Source organism: Pipistrellus kuhlii, unplaced genomic scaffold (genome assembly GCF_014108245.1).
Source record: "Pipistrellus kuhlii isolate mPipKuh1 unplaced genomic scaffold, mPipKuh1.p scaffold_m20_p_5, whole genome shotgun sequence".
Taxonomy (NCBI): domain Eukaryota; kingdom Metazoa; phylum Chordata; class Mammalia; order Chiroptera; family Vespertilionidae; genus Pipistrellus; species Pipistrellus kuhlii.
In genome coordinates this window covers 11516615-11537834 of record NW_023425551.1, presented here as the reverse complement: position 1 = coordinate 11537834, position 21220 = coordinate 11516615, and the positions used below count along the sequence as shown (strand labels likewise).

At 38.8% G+C, this 21220-nt stretch overlaps 1 protein-coding gene across 2 annotated transcripts in view; it reads right to left on the bottom strand.

Moving 5' to 3' along the window:
* Positions 1 to 21220, bottom strand: part of NKAIN2 (sodium/potassium transporting ATPase interacting 2) — a 741160-nt gene that overhangs the window by 13952 nt on the left and 705988 nt on the right. For both annotated transcript variants that reach the window (XM_036414935.2, XM_036414937.2), the window contains exon 5: positions 9010 to 9070. In XM_036414935.2, the coding sequence (XP_036270828.1) occupies positions 9010 to 9070 (61 nt within the window). The remainder of the gene's footprint in view (positions 1 to 9009; positions 9071 to 21220) is intronic.

Sequence of the window (21220 nt, the reverse complement as noted above, 5' to 3'; positions counted from 1 at the left end):
GCTGCTGGAACAGACTTGTTTACAAGTCACAAAGGATTGAGGATTTCCCTTATGCTCACCTCCCCACAAGGAGCTCTCTCAGTGCTATGCTCACGTTTCAGTTCTGCATGCCTGGTGGTCTTCCTTAGAGATGCAGTGCTCAGTTCCCCTGCTGTTAAAAAGGAAGTAGCGAAGCCCAGCCTCCTGCTTGCATTAGCTGCCTCTTCCAGAAGGCAAGCACAACTGGGCATAATGAAGTGGGCACCCCCGCCGGCATCATTCATTATCACAAGATGAACTTCTAAAGTGTGGACTCCTTTCTCAGCCTCAGGGCTTTCAGAGTTCTGCTTCCTGTGCCAGCACGAGGTCTGTTCTGGTTCTCACTTGTTCTTTCCAGAGGGGCTGGAGGGACACAGCAACTTGATTTTTCATGCATGTAGCTCTACACCTGGTGCTAAAAGCATCCTATTTTTTTTTCTGCCACTCTGCTAGCTACTTTCTTTCTCATGTCGTTATCAATGCGAGCTTCAAGAGATGGTGAGGAAACAGATACAGAACCCCCATCACAGGAGGGCTGGGCCTTGCAAAATGGGAAGCAGCAGCAGAACATCAGAACGTGCTGTAAATGTCATCACTTCTTCCATTCACGTGCTCTGGCTTTCTTTTTTATCGAGGCTGAGTATCACACTTGGGTAGGATTCCTCTGTTGGATGACTCGAGTGTTCTAAATGAAATACCTCCTCTATCACACCCCTCTGCTAGGCTGAATATTGTCAACACTGATTCTTTATAAACAAAGGCCTCAACATTGATTCTGTAGAAACAAAGGCCTGATGCTTGCTTCTGTAACACATAAAGTTAGAATCAAGGTCCCATTGTATTGAATAAACAAAAGATAGAGAATGGATCACTTTCTTTGCCTCATATTTTTGAATTGGGAACATAAGCCTTACTTAAAGATGATCACGGTGCACATGTGCATGTGTGAATGTGTGCGTGAGTGTGTATAAAAAGTGTGTAGTATAACGGAGGAGACATTGTGAAGAAAGGGGGAGAGTCAGAAGTGACTGGAAGAATCAGACTCAACTTTGACCTGACTATCCAAATGGAAAGACAAGAGCTCTTTTCTTTTCTCTTCACTGACCACAAGAGGGAGCAATTTAACAGTAAGCTGAAAAAGAGCTGTGCTAAATTTTGGGAGAGTTAACTGTAAAAATTGCTCTGTCTCACTGTTGGGGAATACTGTTGTCACTGACAGGAACTTGCATGTGATTGACAGGAGGCATATGTATACGTGGGCATTTGTTTCAGGGGTTGATCATTTGTTTAGTCTTTTACATATGACAGCGTGTTTTTCCTTTTCCTTTTATTCTCTTAGAAAATGTCAAAAGGAGCTTTATGCTAATTGGTTATTCATTTAATTGGAATAAACTGGGGTCTAAGGAAATGTCGCATTTTCCGTATAGTCCAGGAAATGTTTGTGCAGAGCTGAATGATTCACTCATTGATTTCTCAGATACTTACTGAGTCTTGCTCTAGGTAGGGGTTATGTTAGATGCTGGGAACATAGCTGTGGTCAACACAGGTGTGGTCCTCAGCGGCATCCCTAACACGCTCTTTCTCAGAAGGAGTCAATATGTGCTGTATCGGTGTCAAAAGTTCACAACCAAGCTCAGTTAGCTTGGACACATCAATTAATCCTCATAGATCTATAAAGTTAAAGTGTTGAAATAGAGCCATAGGCCATAGTTTTCCATCATTTAAAGCCCTGCCGTATTTTTAGTCCAAAAGAAATCTTAAGTAGGACAAAAAGTCATAAAATTAAATGATCGCAGAGCTCCTGTGCTTTGGGGAGTTGGAGAAGAAGCAAGATGGCACCTTCTACCTTGTCCTACTTCAGTTCAGAAGAGCGTGGCTAGAGACCAGCAACATTAAAAGTTCTGGGCTCCAGTGTCAGATAATATGTGATTCTGTTCAGAGATGGGGAAAGTTTGGGAGGGCTGGCAGATATGGGCAATATTATTTCACCAAGTCACTTTCAGAATTCCAAAATGATGTTCTAAAGAGATGATGAAACAATAATATACGAGGCTTTCATTTGATTGCTTGAAAGCCTTACAACACTTGAAAAGTAAAATTCTCATAACTCTATCTGTCAACCTGACTCCCAAGAAGTTGGCACTTTTTTTTAAACTGCTAATTGCCTGCCCCTTTATATATATATAGAGTGATATATAAATAACAGGAAAGCAAGCACAGGCTACCAAACAGATGTATGATGTGGCCCTAACAACCAGGTAGATAGACAGATGATAGACAGGAAGGAAGGAAGAAAGGAAAGAAGAGAGGAAAGAAGGAAGACCAGAAGACATTTAATATGCCAAAATGCTGAGAACCAATTTAGAATTGTGGGGTGATTCTATTTTTTATAGCTGTATTTTCTATACATTCTGCAGCCAAAATGCAATCCTTTATAATCAGGAAGAAACAACTATTTTTAAATAGGGGAGTAGCCCTCCCTGCTTTCCCCCAACCTCCCTCACAGGTGGGAGAGTGTATGTTGTGCTCAAAGATTGCATCCAAACTCAATGATCTTGACAAACAGGAAAAATGATCAAAACATACTGAATGGAGTTCAATACACAGATGCACAGGCCAGCAGGCTTTAAAAGAAAAAGATCAAACAAAAATAGCAGAAAATTATTAGCCTCAGAGAAGTGAATAATTTCCCGTGGTTTGCTTTTCAAGTGAAAGATTCTATAAATCGATTGGGACTTTTATCCCAAGGCCAGTGGGTTTAAAGAATTCAGGACAGGTTTTTATGGACTTGTGTTTGGTTTGGTTGTTTCCTGCGTGTGTGCATCTATATCTAGAATTCATTTTTCAATACTTTAAAAAATATATTTTTAAAATGACATGCCATAACCTTTTCCAGATTATTTGAATATTTAATAACACATCAGTTCTCTTTTAGAAAAATAAACTCCTTTTTTAAAAAAGAGGACTGATGTTTAGTTTTAGTTTAATTATGAAGCAAAATGCTTATAAGAAAACATAATAAAAATTGAGAAATTAAATGATTTTTTTTCTATTATAGATCAGTGATGTTTATCTAATGATGCTAACGAAGCAGAGACGTATGTTCTTAGTCTTATCACTGAAGTAGGCATCTAACTGTGGTGCAGAACTGAGGGTTAAATGAGAGAGAAGAGCTGCATAGTATATAACAAAAGGCACATCAGACCAGGAATCTCAGAACATCTTATTTCTTCCACAGACTACTGTAAAAGAGAACAGGTCAAAAAGACCAGAGATCATAAGAAAAACTCAGCATGGCTGGCACCAGATCGTGAGGTGCAGAGCCAGACACAAAGATGGCCCAGCAAGGGGTGTCTGCTTTCCTGGAGAAAACGTTTTCCCCTAAAACACACGGCTGCCTTTTCATGAACAAATATAAAACAACTAGAGGCCCAGTGCACGAATTCGTGCACAGGTGGGGTCTGCCTTGATTGGGTAGATCAGGCCAGGTCGGCCAGGGAAAGGAGACCTGGGAGGTTGATCAGCCGACCCCACTCCTTGGTCAAACTCTCAGTGGAACTCCCAGTTGAGGGAACAATTTGCCTATTAGCCTTTTATTATAGGATAGGCTGGGATAGTTGTCCCACTCAAATAGGGTTCATGTGTCAAGGAGCACCCTCTGGAGCAGGGTCCCAGCTCCGTTTCCTGGTGAGAAGCTTCTAATTAGAAGGCAGATCACCCTGACCCATGCAGGAGGTGCTGGCCCAATGCTCCTGCTTGGAGACAATGAGCATGGAACCTGGGCAGATGGTGGCACTGTAGCCTGGATCCTCTGACCCACAGGAAGCCAATGGGCCAGTGAGCCAAGGTAGCCCAACTTTGTGTCATATACGTATTTTCAAATATCTGGGAGCCACATGATGTGTGTGTGTGTGTGTGTGTGTGTGTGTGTGTGTGTGTGTGTGTGTGTGTGTGTTATGAACTGAATTGTGTCTTTTCTCCTCCCCAATTTATATATTGAAGACCTTACCTCCCATGTTATTGTATTTGGAGATGAGGTCTTTAAAGAGGTAATTAAGGTTGATGATGCCATAAGTATGGGGCCCTCATTCAATGGGTCTGGTGATCTTATAAGAAGAAAAAGAGACAACCAAGGCCATGTCCACACAGAGAAGAAAGCCCACGTGAGGACAAAACAATAAGTTAGTCTTCTGGAAGCCAAGGAAAGAGGCTTTTGAAGAAGAAACCAAATCTGCCAACACCTGATCTTGGACTTGCAGCCTTGTGAACTGTGCGAAAATGAATTTCTGTTGGCTGAGCCACCCAGCTCTTATATTTTACCACTGCAGCCCCAGGTGACAGATATCTGGGGGCTGTAGTGTCCCATCTTTCTGTTTGTCACCTCTGCTCCCAGGGTGGCTGCTATCTCCCGGGAAGCACAGCAGATGGCAGTGGCGTTCTGTGAGTCCGCACAGCCAGCCGCCTTGCAGGCTGTGGCTCTGGCTCTGGCTTAGCTAATGAAAGGCTAAGAGATGTACACTTCAAGGTCCAGGCTTTTTCATAGGAAAAATCAATAACTTTGCATTCAAATGTCCATATAAATATTCATCAAACTGGGCTCTAGAAAAGCAAACGAGATACTGTTTAAAAGGGGGAATAAGAAAAACATAATTCTCAGCATTTGATGTGCCTGCAGTCTTACTCCTTCTAGTTCAATGAGGGTTGGTTGCTGTTTCATGCATCTAAGTTCGAGTCCGAACCCTCTCCATTACCCCCAGAGGTCTCTGTCTCTGAGGCTCCCTCGTCACACTTGCTGCTGAGGTCTGAGGTGTCAAAACTGAGACTATGGCTGGCCAGCCTCATATTGACACCAAGAACACTGTCATCTTCCAGTTGCCATACTTGGGCTGTTACCTCACTCAGCACAGTCACAGAACCCAAACTGCTCTCTTCATAACGGGGCTCAGCGGAGTGGAAACTTAACCAACTAGGCAGGCAGGTAGCACCTCCTCCTGCACGGCACTCCTATCTGGATGCTTCCTTACAAATCCACAGCAGGCAAGAGCAGACACAGAGACCCTGCCCTTCCCTGATGACTCAGACATTAAACTGTCCCATTCATCAGGGCTTACTTTCTGTGAGTTCACACACGTGCATGCCTGTGTATGTGTGTGCTTGAGTTTCAATAAGCCAGGATGCTTTTAAAGGATCAAAATAATTTCCTCTGTGACATGATTACCAAAAATTAGACAGAAATTTCAAACCTTTACCCTTAAGCATTGGAAGCCATGTGTTTAAGGCAGTGTCTAGAGATGAACATAGAAATGACCAAGACTATGACAATAGATGAAAATATTAAATGAAAGCACTGTACTCAATACTCATAGCTGTCTGGACAGAGAACTAGCCCAGAGGAGCATCTCCAGCAGGCTGTTTAGTCCCGTGAAACTCTAAGGCAATTCAGCTTGGATATAAAAATGGGAAAAGTAATTCATATCTTGTCCACTGAGCAAAAAGACTAAAATTATAAAACTTGCCTATGAGAAGTTGGGGTAATAAAGGAAGATAAAGTATTATGGTCAAAATATATAGAAAGACATAAGCATGACTTTAGAGTATCTGGGGAAATAGTTGATTAGATGCTTGAAAGATAAACCTGATCTTTCAAAACATATTTGGTTTTGGCCAAAACTAGATCTACGGCGAATTCTGTAAAAGGTGTTTTCTGGAATTCTAATTTATTAAGACTTCTTATGAAAAAGCATTCTGTGTTCATTTGTTTTGGACATTATTATTCTTTTAACTTTTGTAAATTGATGTTTTAACATCTACGAAATGATCACTGGCTGATCTCAAGTAAGCCCTAGCTCACCTAAAATACCTGGAGACTTTAGGTAGCCCCAAACTATATTCTCTAATAGTCAAGTGAACATGCACTTCACAAGGACTTACTTTTAAAGTTAGCTAGCTAGTACTAAACTTGCTTAGCCTGTCCTGTCCATTTCTTTAGATGGAAAAAAGGAAAAAAACAACAACAACAGTAAAGGCACTTGCCCAGTTTGCTCTCTCTTTCTGCCTTGTGATCTACCCTGGCACTTTCTGTGTGGACCTATGTGGCATGAAGTGTCCTCCCTAGGACCCTATTCTAATAAAGAGGGAATATGCTAATTAACCCTCACACCATCACAAAGATGGCAGACCCCATAGCCAATAAGGAGGGAATATGCTAATCGACTGCCCCACCCTCAAAGATGGTGGTGTCCACAGCTAATAAGGAGGGAATATGCTAATTGACTGCCCTGCCCTCAAAGATGACGGTGCACACAGCCACTAGATGGTGGCGCCCAGTCCCCTCAGCCCCACTAAGGCTCTTACTTCCAGAGTCTCCTAGTCCCCTCAGCCCCTCAGCCTCTCAGGGCCGGCCCCAAGTGTAGGCAAGCCTCTGATGACGGCTGCCCAACTGCCCAGGGCCGCCTGAGGCTCAGGTAACAAGGGCCAACTGAGGCTTGCGCTGCCAGCAGTGGCAGCAGCAGAGGTGTGATGGGGGCATCACCTTCCCTTGATTGCCATGTCTCCTCCCACCCCTGAGGGCTCCCGTACTATGAGAGGGGGCAGGTCAGGCTGAGGGACTCCTGTCCCCTCCAATGCATGAATTTTCATGTGCCAGTCCTTTAGTGAGTGTAATAAAACTGCAAACCTATTTGTGGCTTCTCTCTGTGATCTGTGTTTGGCCTCACTATATGTCATCCAATGTAATATGGCTCAATTGTGGATTAAGAAAAATTGAATATACTACTTTATTACAGCGGTCACAAAGATGTGAGTATGTAAATGTACATTTTAAGTTTCCAGTGTCAAACTTATTTGGCTTTGGGATCTATTTTTTAGCAGTATATCTATGAACCAGCATTTCTAGGGTCCCGTCTGGGAGATACTATTCTAGAGAGATACTGATTATCTGTCTAGGCGACTTGGCATGTCAGTATTTCCTGAAGTAAAAAATGCACTGGTGTCATTGTGAAATGAAACCAATCATTATAGCCTAAGGAACTCAACTCTCAAATGAAATTTAACCTGTAGACTTTCTTTTCATTAAAGATTTGGCACAAAAACACTGCATGGCAATATCTGAATGCACTTCCATAGTTTGTGGGGTCCATGTATTTAAAAATCCATTAATAACTTGGAATAAATCTTTTGTGTGCAAGACAAGTACTTAAAGATGCCTTCTCTTGCATATTCATTAGGCATCTTCATCTCAAACTGTTCAAATGAAACACGTTTTCACATTCCCATTTTATTTTCCTCAAGTGACATTTCCATGTACCCATTCTCTTACACCAAAAACCCAGGAACCTATCAGTGTCTTCATTGTCCCTTACACAGTACCACACAGCCCACTAATCACTTGGATTTAGCATGACTCCTGTCATATCGATGCTGTCCCTCTACAACATGGTCCAGACCTCATAATCTTGTATCTCAGTTATTGTCATGAAGTCTAACTAGTCTCCCTTTTTCTAACCTGTCCCACGGCTTCTGGTCTTTCCTTCACACCAACACCACTATGATTTTCCTAAAGTACAAATGTGACTGTATTATTCTTTTTTTATAAGCCACCTGCCAATTGATTTGCCATCATGTTATACAAAACGAAGTCCAAATTCCTCACTCTGCCACACCATTTTTCTACTGTCTCATCCATGCTCTCTTTCCTAATCTTCTTTGGATGTCCACCTCTAGCACAAGAAGCAACCCAGTCATATTAACCTGGCTTCTGTGCTCCCAACATGACCAGCTATGAGATGCCTTGGTGCTTTCTCACCTTTTACCTGGAATCACCTTACTCCCACATTGGCTACGCTATTCATCCTTTCATCTACTCATCTTCAAGATCAAGCTCAAGAGTGTAAGAGTATCCTTCTCTATAATGAGTATCCTGGTCTCTTTCCTATTTTCCCCCACTAGGACTTTGGAGGGTTTTATACTTATTTGTCCACAATTGCTCCTTCCTACCAGATGGTAAATTCCTAGAGGTAAAAGATTGTGTGCTACCAATCTTACTAGTAAAATCTCCAAAGCCTCACAGAGCACTTGACACATTGAAAAACATTTTACAAATGCTTTTTTAGCAAAAGGGCATTCATTTCCTTTCATACATAAAATAATATAAACTATGTACTGTGTGTTCCTCAAATCATTCTGTAACAGATCAGTGAATTCTCCACTTTTTCCCCCCTCCATCTCAAAACACCATCATTATGAATATTTTTGAATACCAAAAAGAATGATTCCCAATTTTGATTTTTCCTGAGTAAATATAGGTGCATGGCAAGTGCCCAGAATAGCACTCTGAGAGACTCAAAGTCTTTCCAATCCCCCTCTTTCAGATCCTTAGGTGGCAAGGGCAGAGTGAAACCTTGCATGTGCTGTTTTTAAAAGAGCAGAGGATAGTGGAGCCACTTGAGGCTTACAGGAGGGCACCGCCATCTCAACTCTGGACCAAGCAATAGGGCTCCATGCTGAGACTCAGACACAGAGTTCTAGCTACTTGCATCCAAGAGTAGGAACAAAAAAGAAATACTGTATAAACATTTCCTTTCCTAAAGACAAACTTCTTGAATTAATCCGAAGTTAATTCTTGTGAGAGTTTTAGGAACTATTGTTGATTGTGATAAAAGGGTAATAAAAACAGAACAGTCAAGTTAACCAATTTTAGAAACCACTTCCATCTCCAGTTTTTCCCTTCCTATTTCCTTTCTGAATTGTTATAAGAAATAACAGTGGTTTCCAATAAAAAAGAAATATGTTTTCAAAAGGAACCCTTCCCCAATTGTTTTGATATCCTCTATACTTTTATGAAAACACTTTAGCCCTGTGGATACAAAAGGCTTATCGCCTGTTCTAATGACGTGTTGGGGGATATTGTCTGAGAACGAGTAAGGCTAGGCAGGAGGCAGTAAGGGAGAGGCTTTGAACTTGAAAGAAACAGAATAGAGCTTTAGTACTTACAGCTGTCCTCCTCTTCAGTTATACATTTCACAACATAACAGGCGTAGATGAACCCTGCCAGCTGAAACAAAACAGAGGTGCTTTAGACAGGAGGTAAAGGCAGCAGGACTGGAGCACGCTGGGGGGAGTGGCTTTTAAAGGCAGGCAGTTTACCAAAACTGGTTTGGCTCAGTGGATAGAGCATCGGCCTGCGGACTGAAGGGTCCCAGGTTCGATTCCGGGCAAGGGCATATACCTTGGTTTCGGCACATCCCAGTGGGGGGTGTGCAAGAGGCAGTTGGTTGATGTTTCTAACTCTCTATCCCTCTCTCTTCCTCTCTATAAAAAAATCAATAAAATATATTAAAAAAAAATAAAGGCAGGCAGTTTATGACTAGGCCTAGTGTCCCAAGATGGTCCATCCGACAGGATCCTAACTCCAGCGTGGATTCCTGATGCCAGTGACATCTATCTGCCTGATAAAGAAATATTTTCCTCTGACCTGCAATTATGGGTAAGACTTGCTAATTGCCAGGCAATCTAAAACAAGTTATTGTAGATGCAGGAAAAGGAAAAAAAAATTATGGCCACTCATTAATGCAACTACATTTGCATGTGTGCCGGTCAACTTCTGATTGACTTGCATGAGTCACTGACTAGCATAAAAATGTTTTCAGGGAAAAATAGTAAGGAGAGTCCATGATTTGCATGAAGACTCTATCAGTAAAAAGACCTCTGATTTAGACCTCGACCAGGAACTGGGCAGACCAAGTATAATTAGGATGAGATGGACACCCATGGGTAAGGAGTATCCTAATGCACTAACACGAGGACTCACACATCACGTTGTCCTTTCTGAAGCATAACACACAAAGGTCCCCATGGGCAGGCAAGTCTTCACTGACTGAAATGGGTCCCTGCCCAGGAACATGGCGAAGTCCTGTGATATCTCACCCTTAGATTGTATTCCCTCATCTCCGTCTATTTTGTCAACTTATGAGTACTGCTGGAAGGAAGCAAACTAACTGCTAAGTGGAAAAAATGATTACTCAAAATGATCCAGTTTAATAATCTTTAAAAGTATGTCCTCAGAACGGTGATGAAGATTATTCACGGTGGCATTTCAGAAAAGCGTTGAGCCCTGACCCGCCAGGACAGCATTTGGTGCGGGGAAGGGAAGGGACCGTAGGTAAGGCTGCAGCCTCCGATCCAAAGCCGAGGAACAGGCCGCCCTGCGTGGTAAGTCTACTGAAGATCTCGTATTAGCTGGCAGCGATCCTTCTGGAAGATGTGAGAGGAGGATTTTAAGACGGACGGGACACTGATGGTTATGTAATGAGCACAGAACTATTTGGAGACAAAGGGGATCCAGTTAAAGGAAACTTTAGAAAATCTCTAATTTGGGTTTGAAGGAGAAAGTACGATGCGATAGTATCGAACTCTCCTCCAAAGAGAACGGGCAGAAGCAGTGACCTGCTCCGGGAGGAATGGATGGGAGAGAAGACTGGGAAAGATATTCTTCAAGGGCTTTTGTTTGCAGATCCTGGATGAGAGGGAATTTGTCCTGCCCTCCCCACCATTGCGATCCCCAAATGCAGTATTTAAACCAGTGCAGTGCACGGAATAAACAACTAAATAAGGATACCACTGATGTTGTATTAGCAGAGTTAGTTTTCTTAAAAAAAAAAAAATCAATCAGCATTTTTTCATTGAATTATATGTTGCTATTGGCAATAAAAGAGTGATAGTAAGAACTATTTTCTTATGTAAAAGGATCATCAGGATCATTGCTTTTATGGGACTGATTTTTCAAGTACAGGGCATTATTAAAAACCAGTGTCTTCCATTTGATTTTATCAAAAATTTTGATTTGACCAAACAAAGTCATATGGTGATTTAAGCATTTTCATGGGTACTGGAAAAATAGATTATACTAACACTTCTTCTTCTTCTTCTTCTTTTTTTTTACAGAGAGGAAGGGAGAAAGATAGAGAGCCAGAAACATCGATGAGAGAGAAACATCAATCAGCTGCCTCCTGCACACCTCGTACTGGGGATGTGCCCATAACCAAAGTATGTGCCCTTGAATAAAATTGAACCTGGGACCCCCTCAGTCAGCAGGCTGATGCTATATCCACTGAGCCAAACCGGTTTTGGCATACTAACACTTCCTAATCTTTTATCCACCAGGACTCATAAAAATGCTCTCATCATTGTGTGGCCTGGCCCCATGATACTCTGTCATTGGTACTTGGATATGATTGTAGCTAGGTAAAGAGGCAACGGTTTGATTAAATGCCCCGGTCATGTCTATAGCTCCTCCCCTTCCTCCACATGAAGTCCTTACCATCCATGGCTAATTGCTACAGATTTATTAATAATTTATCTCTTCTTTTCAATTTTTAATACTTGTTACTTGAATTATCTATAAAACTTTTTCTTCTTGCAAAAATCACAAATTTTCTTTTGATTCTTACTATTTCATCACTTTTGGATATAAAAATGTAGGTAAGCAACATTGATAGATTCAGGGCCAAAAAAGTTTAAATTTCCATTAAGCTTCTAGATTATTAACTGCACTACTCTCCCAGAATTCAGGGAAGGCACTGTATTCTGCTTACCAGTGATCTTTTAATTGTATTTGGTTGCATTCTTTAACTATCAAGGGAGCTGCTTTGATAGAAAAGTAAATCCTGCTGCATTTCATTACAAAAGCTTGCTGATTAAGAGAACTTTAGCTTTTAAATTGGTCTCCTCTAAATACAAATGAAAATTTGTTTTTTTCCAAACTAATCAAGATTCATAAACCTCTGTTATCTTCTAATTTTCTTACACCATATAAATAACCAATTAATTTTTACTCCAGCATGGTGATTTATAAAACTCACCCACAGAAGAGGGGTTTCAAATCATTTCTGACAACTCTGTCTCCTAAAATGTGCAACTCTGCTAGTTTGCTACCTGGGCTGCAAAGATGAACTAAGCCAGGATTTCCAACCTCAGCAACAATGATATTTTGGGTTAAGCAATATTTTGTGAGGTCTCTTGTGCGTTATAGAATGTTTAGTAATATCCTCCCATCAAGACAGATGACATTTGGGACAATAAAAAATGTCAGCAGAAATGCCATATATCCCTTAAAGGGCAAAATTTCCCCCGGTTAGAGCCACTGTTTTGGATACAATCTCATCCTAAAGGAATTTGCAATCGTGTAGCAAAGATACTCAGGTTAATTGTAATTTGAAGTAAATTGACATAAGTGTCAGAAGGAAGGAAGGAAGGAAGGAAGGAAATTGAATGTCTACTAAGTGACAAACAAACAAAAAAATTAAATGTCTACTAAGTGATTACTAAAAAAGTATGATTTTTTCATGGAATACAAATGCTTCCTAATGTTATACTTAGCTCCCCTTCTAGCCTCATTTTTCACCACTCCTAATCTCAAAACTGATGCCTGTAGTAAGCTGTTTGGTGCTTTGCTGACATACATCAGGTGGTTTTCCTCCTCTGTTCTTTAACTCATTAACCCATTCTACCAACAAAGCATGTGAATGCCCTACGCCTCCTCCCTCTCCTGCCTGTCCAGCCTTGCACCTTTGAACAATTCTAACTCATCCTTAAGACTGAATTCAATTGCTGTCTCCCCCAAGAGCTGGCAATTAATTATCAGGGTAAGGTGTAGATTGGCACTTTGGAGATAAACCTCAAGAGATGGAAGGACTTTGAGAGAGGAAAGGAGAAGACATCTTCCAAGCAGATCTCAGAAAAACTCTGGGAAGATGGTAATTATTATTCAGGGAGGAACAAATGGCCTAGTGCCTAGAAGTTTGGGTGCTGTGAAGAGTAGTGATGGTGCCCAAAGCAAACAGTGGTTTATATTGCCATAGTAAATCTGAGAACCTGGAGTTAAAATACAATTATTTATTTGTTCCTTTTTAAAAGGTGGCTAGAATTATAATGAAAGACACTGTGCTAGGCAAATATACAATTATTCACTTTGAAAAACTCAAAGTATTCCAGTTGTTTTAACCTTTGGCATTCAAAGCTGACCTAAGCCTAAATCTATTTCTTTTTTATTAATCTGTTCACCTTGACACATCTGATATAATTTGTACACTTCTAATTCACCTGATAGGTAATTACATATTTTCTTGATATCATTACTGGCTGAAAGGATATATTTTCTCTCTATAACTAAATCAGGTTGAAATACTTAAAAAAAAATCTACAAAACAAATTATGATTGTATGTCCCAGAAATTCACTTAGAAGCTAATAGATAAGAAGTCATTAAAGTCTATTGGTAAGTATTTTAAAAGATTCAATTAAAGTAATTGGAAGTATATCAACCTTAGAGTCTAAAATTCTATCATTTGGACTTCTGTTTCCAGGAAGTTGGAATCAATGTACTTTTCTGTAACTCCCTCACTAAATACAACTATCGATAAAACCCTTGGGCGTTATATACACTGAGTGGTCAGATTATTATGATCTCTGAAAGGTGCATGAATTCGTGCATTGGTGGGGTCTGGTTGGCCTGGGCAGGGGGAGGGGACATGGGCGGTTGGCCGGCCTGCCTGCTGGTTGAACTCCTGGTCAAGGGGACAATTTGCATATTAGCCTTTTATTATATAGGATATACACTTAGTGGCCAGATTATTATGTGTTCAGAGATCATAATAATCTGGCCACTCAGTGTATATAATAAATGTAGGAATAATCTGGAAGGCAGAAAGAAGGTAGGTTGGCTAGGAATCTTGAAACCCAAGGAGGGACTACCAAAAGTTTATATACTGTATGATTATATTTTTAGAATATTTTTGACATGAAAAAAATTATAGAAATGAAGGACAGATTTATGATCAGGGACTAAGAAAGGTGGTTGATTAGAGGGAAGTCAAGTTGGCTGTAAAAAGGCAACCTGAGGGATTCTTGTGATGATGGAACTGTCTGCACATGACTGCATCAATGTCAGTATCCTAATACTGATGCTATGCTATAGTTTTGCAAGATGTTTCCATGAGGGAAAACTGGGCAAAGAGTACATAGGATCTCATTGCACAATTGCTTCTGATTTATAGTTTTCTCAGATAAAAGTTTAATTTAAAGATTATACATTTCAGTGTATTATTATTTATGTTCAGCACTTTTGTATTGTAACTTAAAAATTTTAAATACATTTAAACAAGGTTGATATCCTTGTTTTATTATCTACAAAGACATATTTTAATTCGGAGCCCTTAGACCCAATTGAAGGGCACAATAGTTTTTGATGTTGATACAGTATCATCATTATTCAACAATTGGTGCTGGCAAACACTATTTAAAAAAAAAATCTACAATTATCTCATTCTCCAACATATTAGTTCTATAATTCATTGAAATAAAATAATCTAGTTTTGTTCTGAATTCATAACTCAGGTTCTATAAACCGATCCTTTTTGTAATGTGAATTTAAACAGATGGATATTATGCCCTTACTGAATATACTTTTAAGTTGTAGATATCTTATGTGTTCTGTTGCATCTTATTCCATTTATATAATTTGACATTGCTTCAGCAAAGGATTCCAATATGATTATATCAGGGCTACTAATGAAGGTCTTTCGTATCGATTTTTAATGGGGTTGATGTATCATCTCTGGTGTCTACCAGGTTATTCTGATCCCATGCTATTCCACTGGGTGGACTATTAGGGAGCAAGCTGCAAGTTTTTTTTTTGTTTTTTTTTTTCCTACGAATAATCCAGGTGCAGGCATCAATCAACAATAACTCATGGAGGATTACCTTTAGGGCTATTGTGAACGTTCACAGCCTACTGAGTCAGAAAAGCTATTCAGAGGATCAGAAACATATCTTAATGCCAGCCTTTAGGTATTGTGCCGCATCATCAAGCATGACTGTATTAAACATTTTTTTAAAGGTTAAATAAAAGTAGATGCACATGCAAACCCGTATTATCTACTTAATGCTGGGAAATGGACTGAACCAAATGCCAATGTTGGCTTCACTATTATAAATTGGTCTCTGGAAACTGGTAGTTTTTTTTTTTTTTTTTTTCCAGGGCAAACTTACCAAGAAGTTACCCGAGTTCAAGTCTAATGTATTAGTAAAGTTGGAAGAGCAGAAGATATTCAGGCAGGGTGAAAGACAACCAATAAAAGTCAATTGTCATCATGGCTAATAGCTCTCTCAGAGTTTAAATATCACATTAACTTTAAAAACTGTATTGAGAGAGTCGTTCAGACATTCTATACAGATGAAAGTTGGGAGGTGATAAAAGAAATAGCTTGTCTAGTTCAACAGAGTCACAAGATGCCTTCAGTTTTTGAAGTAGGAGCCATAATGGTGTTCCTTAATCAAAACTGTTCATTGAAAGTAACTGACATTACGTTATACACCTAAAACAAGTGCTGTATGTCAGTTATATCTCAATTAAAGAAATAGGACATGTAAAAACCAATCTATCAAAATACCCTGTCATTTTAGGAGTAAAACTAAATTTAAGATTGTATAAAAGTCACAAATAATAGGAACTCTCATTTATTCATAATGATACAGTTGAGAAAGAAAGTGCAGTTTTAAAATGTTCTGTTGAATGTAAACAATCAATATTGCTAGGAAGAAATTTTCAACAAAATAAGTACATATTGCCTTTGTGAGCCAATGATACAAATAACATAATTTTGTTCAGAGATAATAGGGAAACTAAAGCAAAATTAATTCTATTAGTAAGACATATGCAAAAGTAAACTGGCACATCTTAGGTATGTCAACATTATTTGACAAGATGAAAAATTTCAGTGTATTTCATTGGATGGAATGATGATGGAAATATAGGGTCACATTTTTATGAAGATACTAGGAGAGTTGTATTGTAATATTGTACCAAAAATAACTAATGTTAAAAATAGATGCTAAAACTATATTAATATTTTTTTTCTTTTTCAGAGGTGCTTGATTAGAAAATAAGGAAAATGTAGAATATAAACTTCATCTGTGTCTGCAGCACATACTACACACCATATTTCAAGAAACCATAGTGAGATGACATCACCAGAATATGTATGTGTATATGAATATGTATATATATATAAAATATACATGGAGACTATGCACTGGATCTCTATCTGTTTAATGACCTGAACTCTGGGAAGAGCAATGATGAAGAGATCAGTTTAGAATTAGAGGAGCATTTCAATAGGCATGCTTTAGGTATTTCACCTTAAGCCCTCTTTCTCCATACAGTGTTTCCCAAACTTTTGACATATGTGTACCCCTTCTATAATTTTCATAACACTGAGTACCCCTCGTACTCATGAGAACGTAGAATTAGGCACAGCTAAGCATGGTGCAGTGCATATCCCCACCAAACTCCGGTGCAATGCGTACCCCCACCAAACTCTTCCTGTACCCCTGGAAATGCATATCACACTTTGGGAAACACTGCTCTATTACATTTCAAACTTCTTGAGGAAAACCAACAATGGTCTGAGTATCAAATTTAATAATTATGTGGAGGATGCCTAAATGAGCAGAGTGGTCCTAGGCTATCTAAAGAGAATTGCCGTATCTAAACAATGGAGGTGAGTAGCCCTGCTTCCATCTGGTCTTGTCAGTCAAAATGCTGACAGTGCTCAGTGTTGGTGCCACAGATAAAAAGAGACACCTAAACCTAGTTGTAACCATACTGAAGAGAGATAGAGAAATGAGATATGATGAGTAAACTCCTGGCTCATAAAAGGTTCTTAATAAACATTTTGCTGCTGCTGTTGCTGACAACTATGACAATGATGATGACAACTATGACAATGATGATGACAACTATAACAACGATGATGCAGGAGATTCTCCCATACAAATTGATGGTTACCTGCTTGCTGGGAACATCACTGAAAACCAGATGACCTATGTGATCACTTCACCTCAGATATTTTAAATATAAAAAATGAATAAATTATCATTGTTTAGAAATAGCCCATTTAGATGTTTTCTATGTAACTAGGCAGTCAAATTAGCATTTGTCAAAGGGCAAAGTGAGTACCTCAACCCATGCTAGATTAATGAGTATCCTGTATTCTTCCATGTTTAAGTAACTGTGATGAAATACAACAAGCCACTCACTATTCGGGGGATGGTGAATAAGACATTATTTTTGGTTTCTAAGATTCTGTTTTACCCACATCTCTAGGGGAGTTGGGAGTCTTCTAGGATCCCTGTTTGGGCAGCAGACATTTTCTCCTATTTCATCTGAAGATATTAAATAGATTAGAACCCATTAGAGACCTTTCTGGAATTGGCCAATTACCATCTTCTCAACTAAAAGTTAAGTTCCAGTGAAGTGTTTCTTGACAGAAATACAGCTAAAAATCATGTCATAAAAATCTCATTAGGTTAACTACACATTGAGCTCCAACTCTTTGCTGGCTTTATGGATGTTTAGGCTACGCTTAGAAACACAGGCTATCCTTTCATAGCCCAGAATCTTTGGCCTAAGCTGACTGGCTATGTAACTGGATACAGGAAAAAGTTAATGCTGCCCAACATTGATGAATCTTAAGAAAACATTTATTTTTTTGGCTGATGAGTGCCAGGAGAGGTGATACATGATAAACTCATCATTATAAAAAATAATTTACTAACATTATATAAAAATGATATCAATAAGAATAGAGAAAAGTAAATAAAAAGGAGACATTACAACTATACTGAAAAAGAAAAAAAAAACTTACTGCACTTTTTTGAAAAAGAAAAAATGAAATAAAAAGGAAACACTAGCACATACCAGCTAGAGAGAAAAGTTGCTTCAAAATGTAATCGTACACTTTAGATATAGTTAAATAGGAATCTTGGAACAATTGGTTGCTTTACTATGGCATCTTTGGGAATAGCTTTATGCTCCATGAAAAGGTATTGCATGTAGCATTCAATGAAGCTTACCTATGAAGCAGAGTACTAGGTGTAATATGTGGCAGAGGAAGATGAATGGTTGTGAAGGCAGTAAAGAAAAAGAATCCCCAAAGGGAATAAGATATGGATTGGGGATGACACAAATTTGAAGACCAGGTTTTTCCCAAAACAATTTCAAAAGGCACAAAACTGAATCAAAGTGTCACTTAAAAGGCTTGTCAACTCTATCCATGTGTAGCAATAAAATCTAGTTGGATTGAGTAATTTTGGAGCCAGAATTTAGCTATGATTGGTGTTCTTCACAAATCCTTTCTTCTTTTCTATCCAAGCTTCCTTATTTTCAACCTAAATCCCAGATTACCTTCTTCCCACACAACTTACAGCAATGTGAGAGTAAAAGACACTGTGTCAACTATCTCATAATGAAATGGTTTCATTAATTACTGATGACACAATTATTACCATTTGGGAATATATAAACTAGGAAAAAATGCAACTGCATTTGTGTTTTACTTTTTTATTTTTCAACGTTTAAACCTCAAAACACCGATTGCCTAACTAACCCTGGCAATGACTGAAAGGTAGAAAAGGAAAAGCTAGGGATTAGTGTTTAATATTCAGGTAATAGCTAGCATTGTGTGAGTGCCCACTATATTCTGAGCATATGCTAATATTTTATAACTATTGTTCTATGTATTCTTTCCAGAACCAGAGTATTTCTATCATCACCTATTATTTATAAGTGAGATAACTGAGGCTTAGTGAAATTAAGTGACGTCTCAAGATTAAGAGATAATTAGGAAAGTACTTGAATCAATGTCTACAAACCTAAAACCCTATGTTTTTCCCTCTCCTAACAGTATTGTTAACTTATCCAGCAAGTAAAACTAACCACACTCTGAAATGAAGGGAACATAAGATTGCAAAAATCTGAGTAAATTCAAATTCAGAAAAGAAAATTTCTAAAATGAATTTCACCTAGTTTTCCAAGTTGGAAATTAGGATACAGATGATAGTGCTGAGTTTTGGATTAGCACAGCTTGGAAATCAGCAAGAAACATCCTGGCTCAGCTACCAGATAAACCACAGAGGAGTTTAATGCCACTCGTGGGAAACCTGGAGTATCTGGGAGAACAGGAGTGTTCCTCCCCCTCATTTAATTACCATTCCAGTTCTCTTTCAGTGGTTCCAACTCATTATGATTTTATAGTCCTCCTCTGATTTGTTTATATACGCTTTTACACCCCACAGTGGGTTTCTAATATGAGAAATACATTGGTGAGCCACTAATTACCGTCAGTTTTCTGCTGGTGAGCAAGGCGAGCCTCACATGAGGAGGTGTGGGTCTAAGGGCAGGGAAATCTCATCAATGGCTCTTCTTGCTCAGAAGACTGATAGCAAAGCATTCAAGAACATACATGATTTAAAAAAATGTATTGATTAATGTGTTACCTATGTGTCCTTATTCCCACATCCCCGACTCATGCCCTCACCCCCCCCTGTTGTCTGTGTCCATTGGTTAGGCCCATATGCATGCATTCAAGTCCTTTGGTTGATCTCTTCCCCTTACCCCCATCCTCTCCTGCCTTCCCTCCGAGGATCAATGTTTCTCTGTCCCTGGAAAGAACATACATGATTTGCTTCAAGCCTACTCTTCTAGCTCCAAGTCTTTTGCTCCCCTTTACTTTTTCATATTGAATCGCTGAGCCTTTCCCCCTAACATACATGCTATACTGTTGGATACCTTCATGCTTTTGAATATGTCATTTCCATATCTAACACATAAGTTTAATACCATATTGTGAGCACCTACATATATGCAACATGGACGATTTCAAGTCTACTTCTCAGGAACGTATTTCCTAAAAGCTAAGGCACAGGTATGCACTATTTGTGGTATGGGAATACAGCATCCTATTAAATACCCATAATATTATACCCAACTTAATTCACTTCACTGTGATTCATATTAACTTTTAAGCTGGCCTATAAGCATCCTCAAGACTCTCCAAGAATATTTCCATTATCTCAGAAAGTTTCCTCTTGACCCTTTGCCATCACTATTCCTTCCACTCTATCCCTACATTACAATTCTGATTTCAACAACAATACAATAATTTTTGCTGGTTCTTGAAATTTATATAAATGGAGTAATATGTTTTGTGCCTGGCTTCTTTCATTGAATATACTATTTTTGAGATTAATCCAAAATATTGCATGTAGAATCAGTAATTTATTCTGTTTTATTTTCAACTGGCATTTCATTGTATAAATATAGATTATTAGTTAACTTTGCTACATAATAAACCACCACAAAATTTAGGGTTTGAAACAACACCATTCATTTTTTGCTCATTGTTCTGTGGGTTGGTAATTTGGGCTGAGTTCAGATGGATAGTTCTTTTCCTAGACATGGTTGACTTCTCTTGTGCATCTGTGGTTGGCTGTCAATCATCTAGGCAGAGTTTCCCTTGGAAATCAGCAAGCCTCATCAATGTGAACAAGCAAGACCTATTTTTTTTTTGGGGGGGGGGGAACCTATAGGTAGATTGCTATTATTCCAAATTTAATTTTTAATTTTTTGGTATGTTTGTACAATGTAATCATATTCCCAACATCTCATTATTCCCTCAACTTCAGTTGTTTGCCATGCATTCTTATATGAGTAGTACTTTGGGAAAACGAAAGAATCAAGATGACAATGTACAAGATGAGATGAAGAGAGACAAGAGAGAATTCAACAGGAAGAATGAAATTAAGGGTTTTAAGAAAGGCTCTGAGAACTTCTCAGTAATAGTACAAAATACATTGTACGTGTGATGGGAGATTTTACAATTTTTTAATTCTAAAGAAGAAATTGATCCCAGTAGATTGAAGGCTTTCGCTGGCAAATGAATAAGCAATAATTCCTAACACCTTGTAGACTATCAAGGATTAATGGTTCCTAGCTACTTTCAATCTTTTATCTTCGGTTAACTCATTTAAATAATTATACTTTAAGAATTCATGATTACATAGTGACACAGAAGGTATGTTTCATATTGTTCACAGGTCATTGTGAAGATCAATGAAATTATAACTGTGAATGCACCTTGAGCTCCTTAGAGAAACACTGTGTATTGTAATGATTCTCCTTCTCTCTAAAAGTTCATCAGACTCAGACTAGTCAGCTATTCCTGTGAGATGGAAGGTAGTTTTTAATTTCTTTTTTTGTCCCCAACATGTATTGAGTGGCTCAAGTGGTTGCTGTTTATTTTATTTTTTTCCTGTAAGGGTATAGAAGTTGAAAACTTTTAGCTAATTTTGAGATGATTTTATGGAAA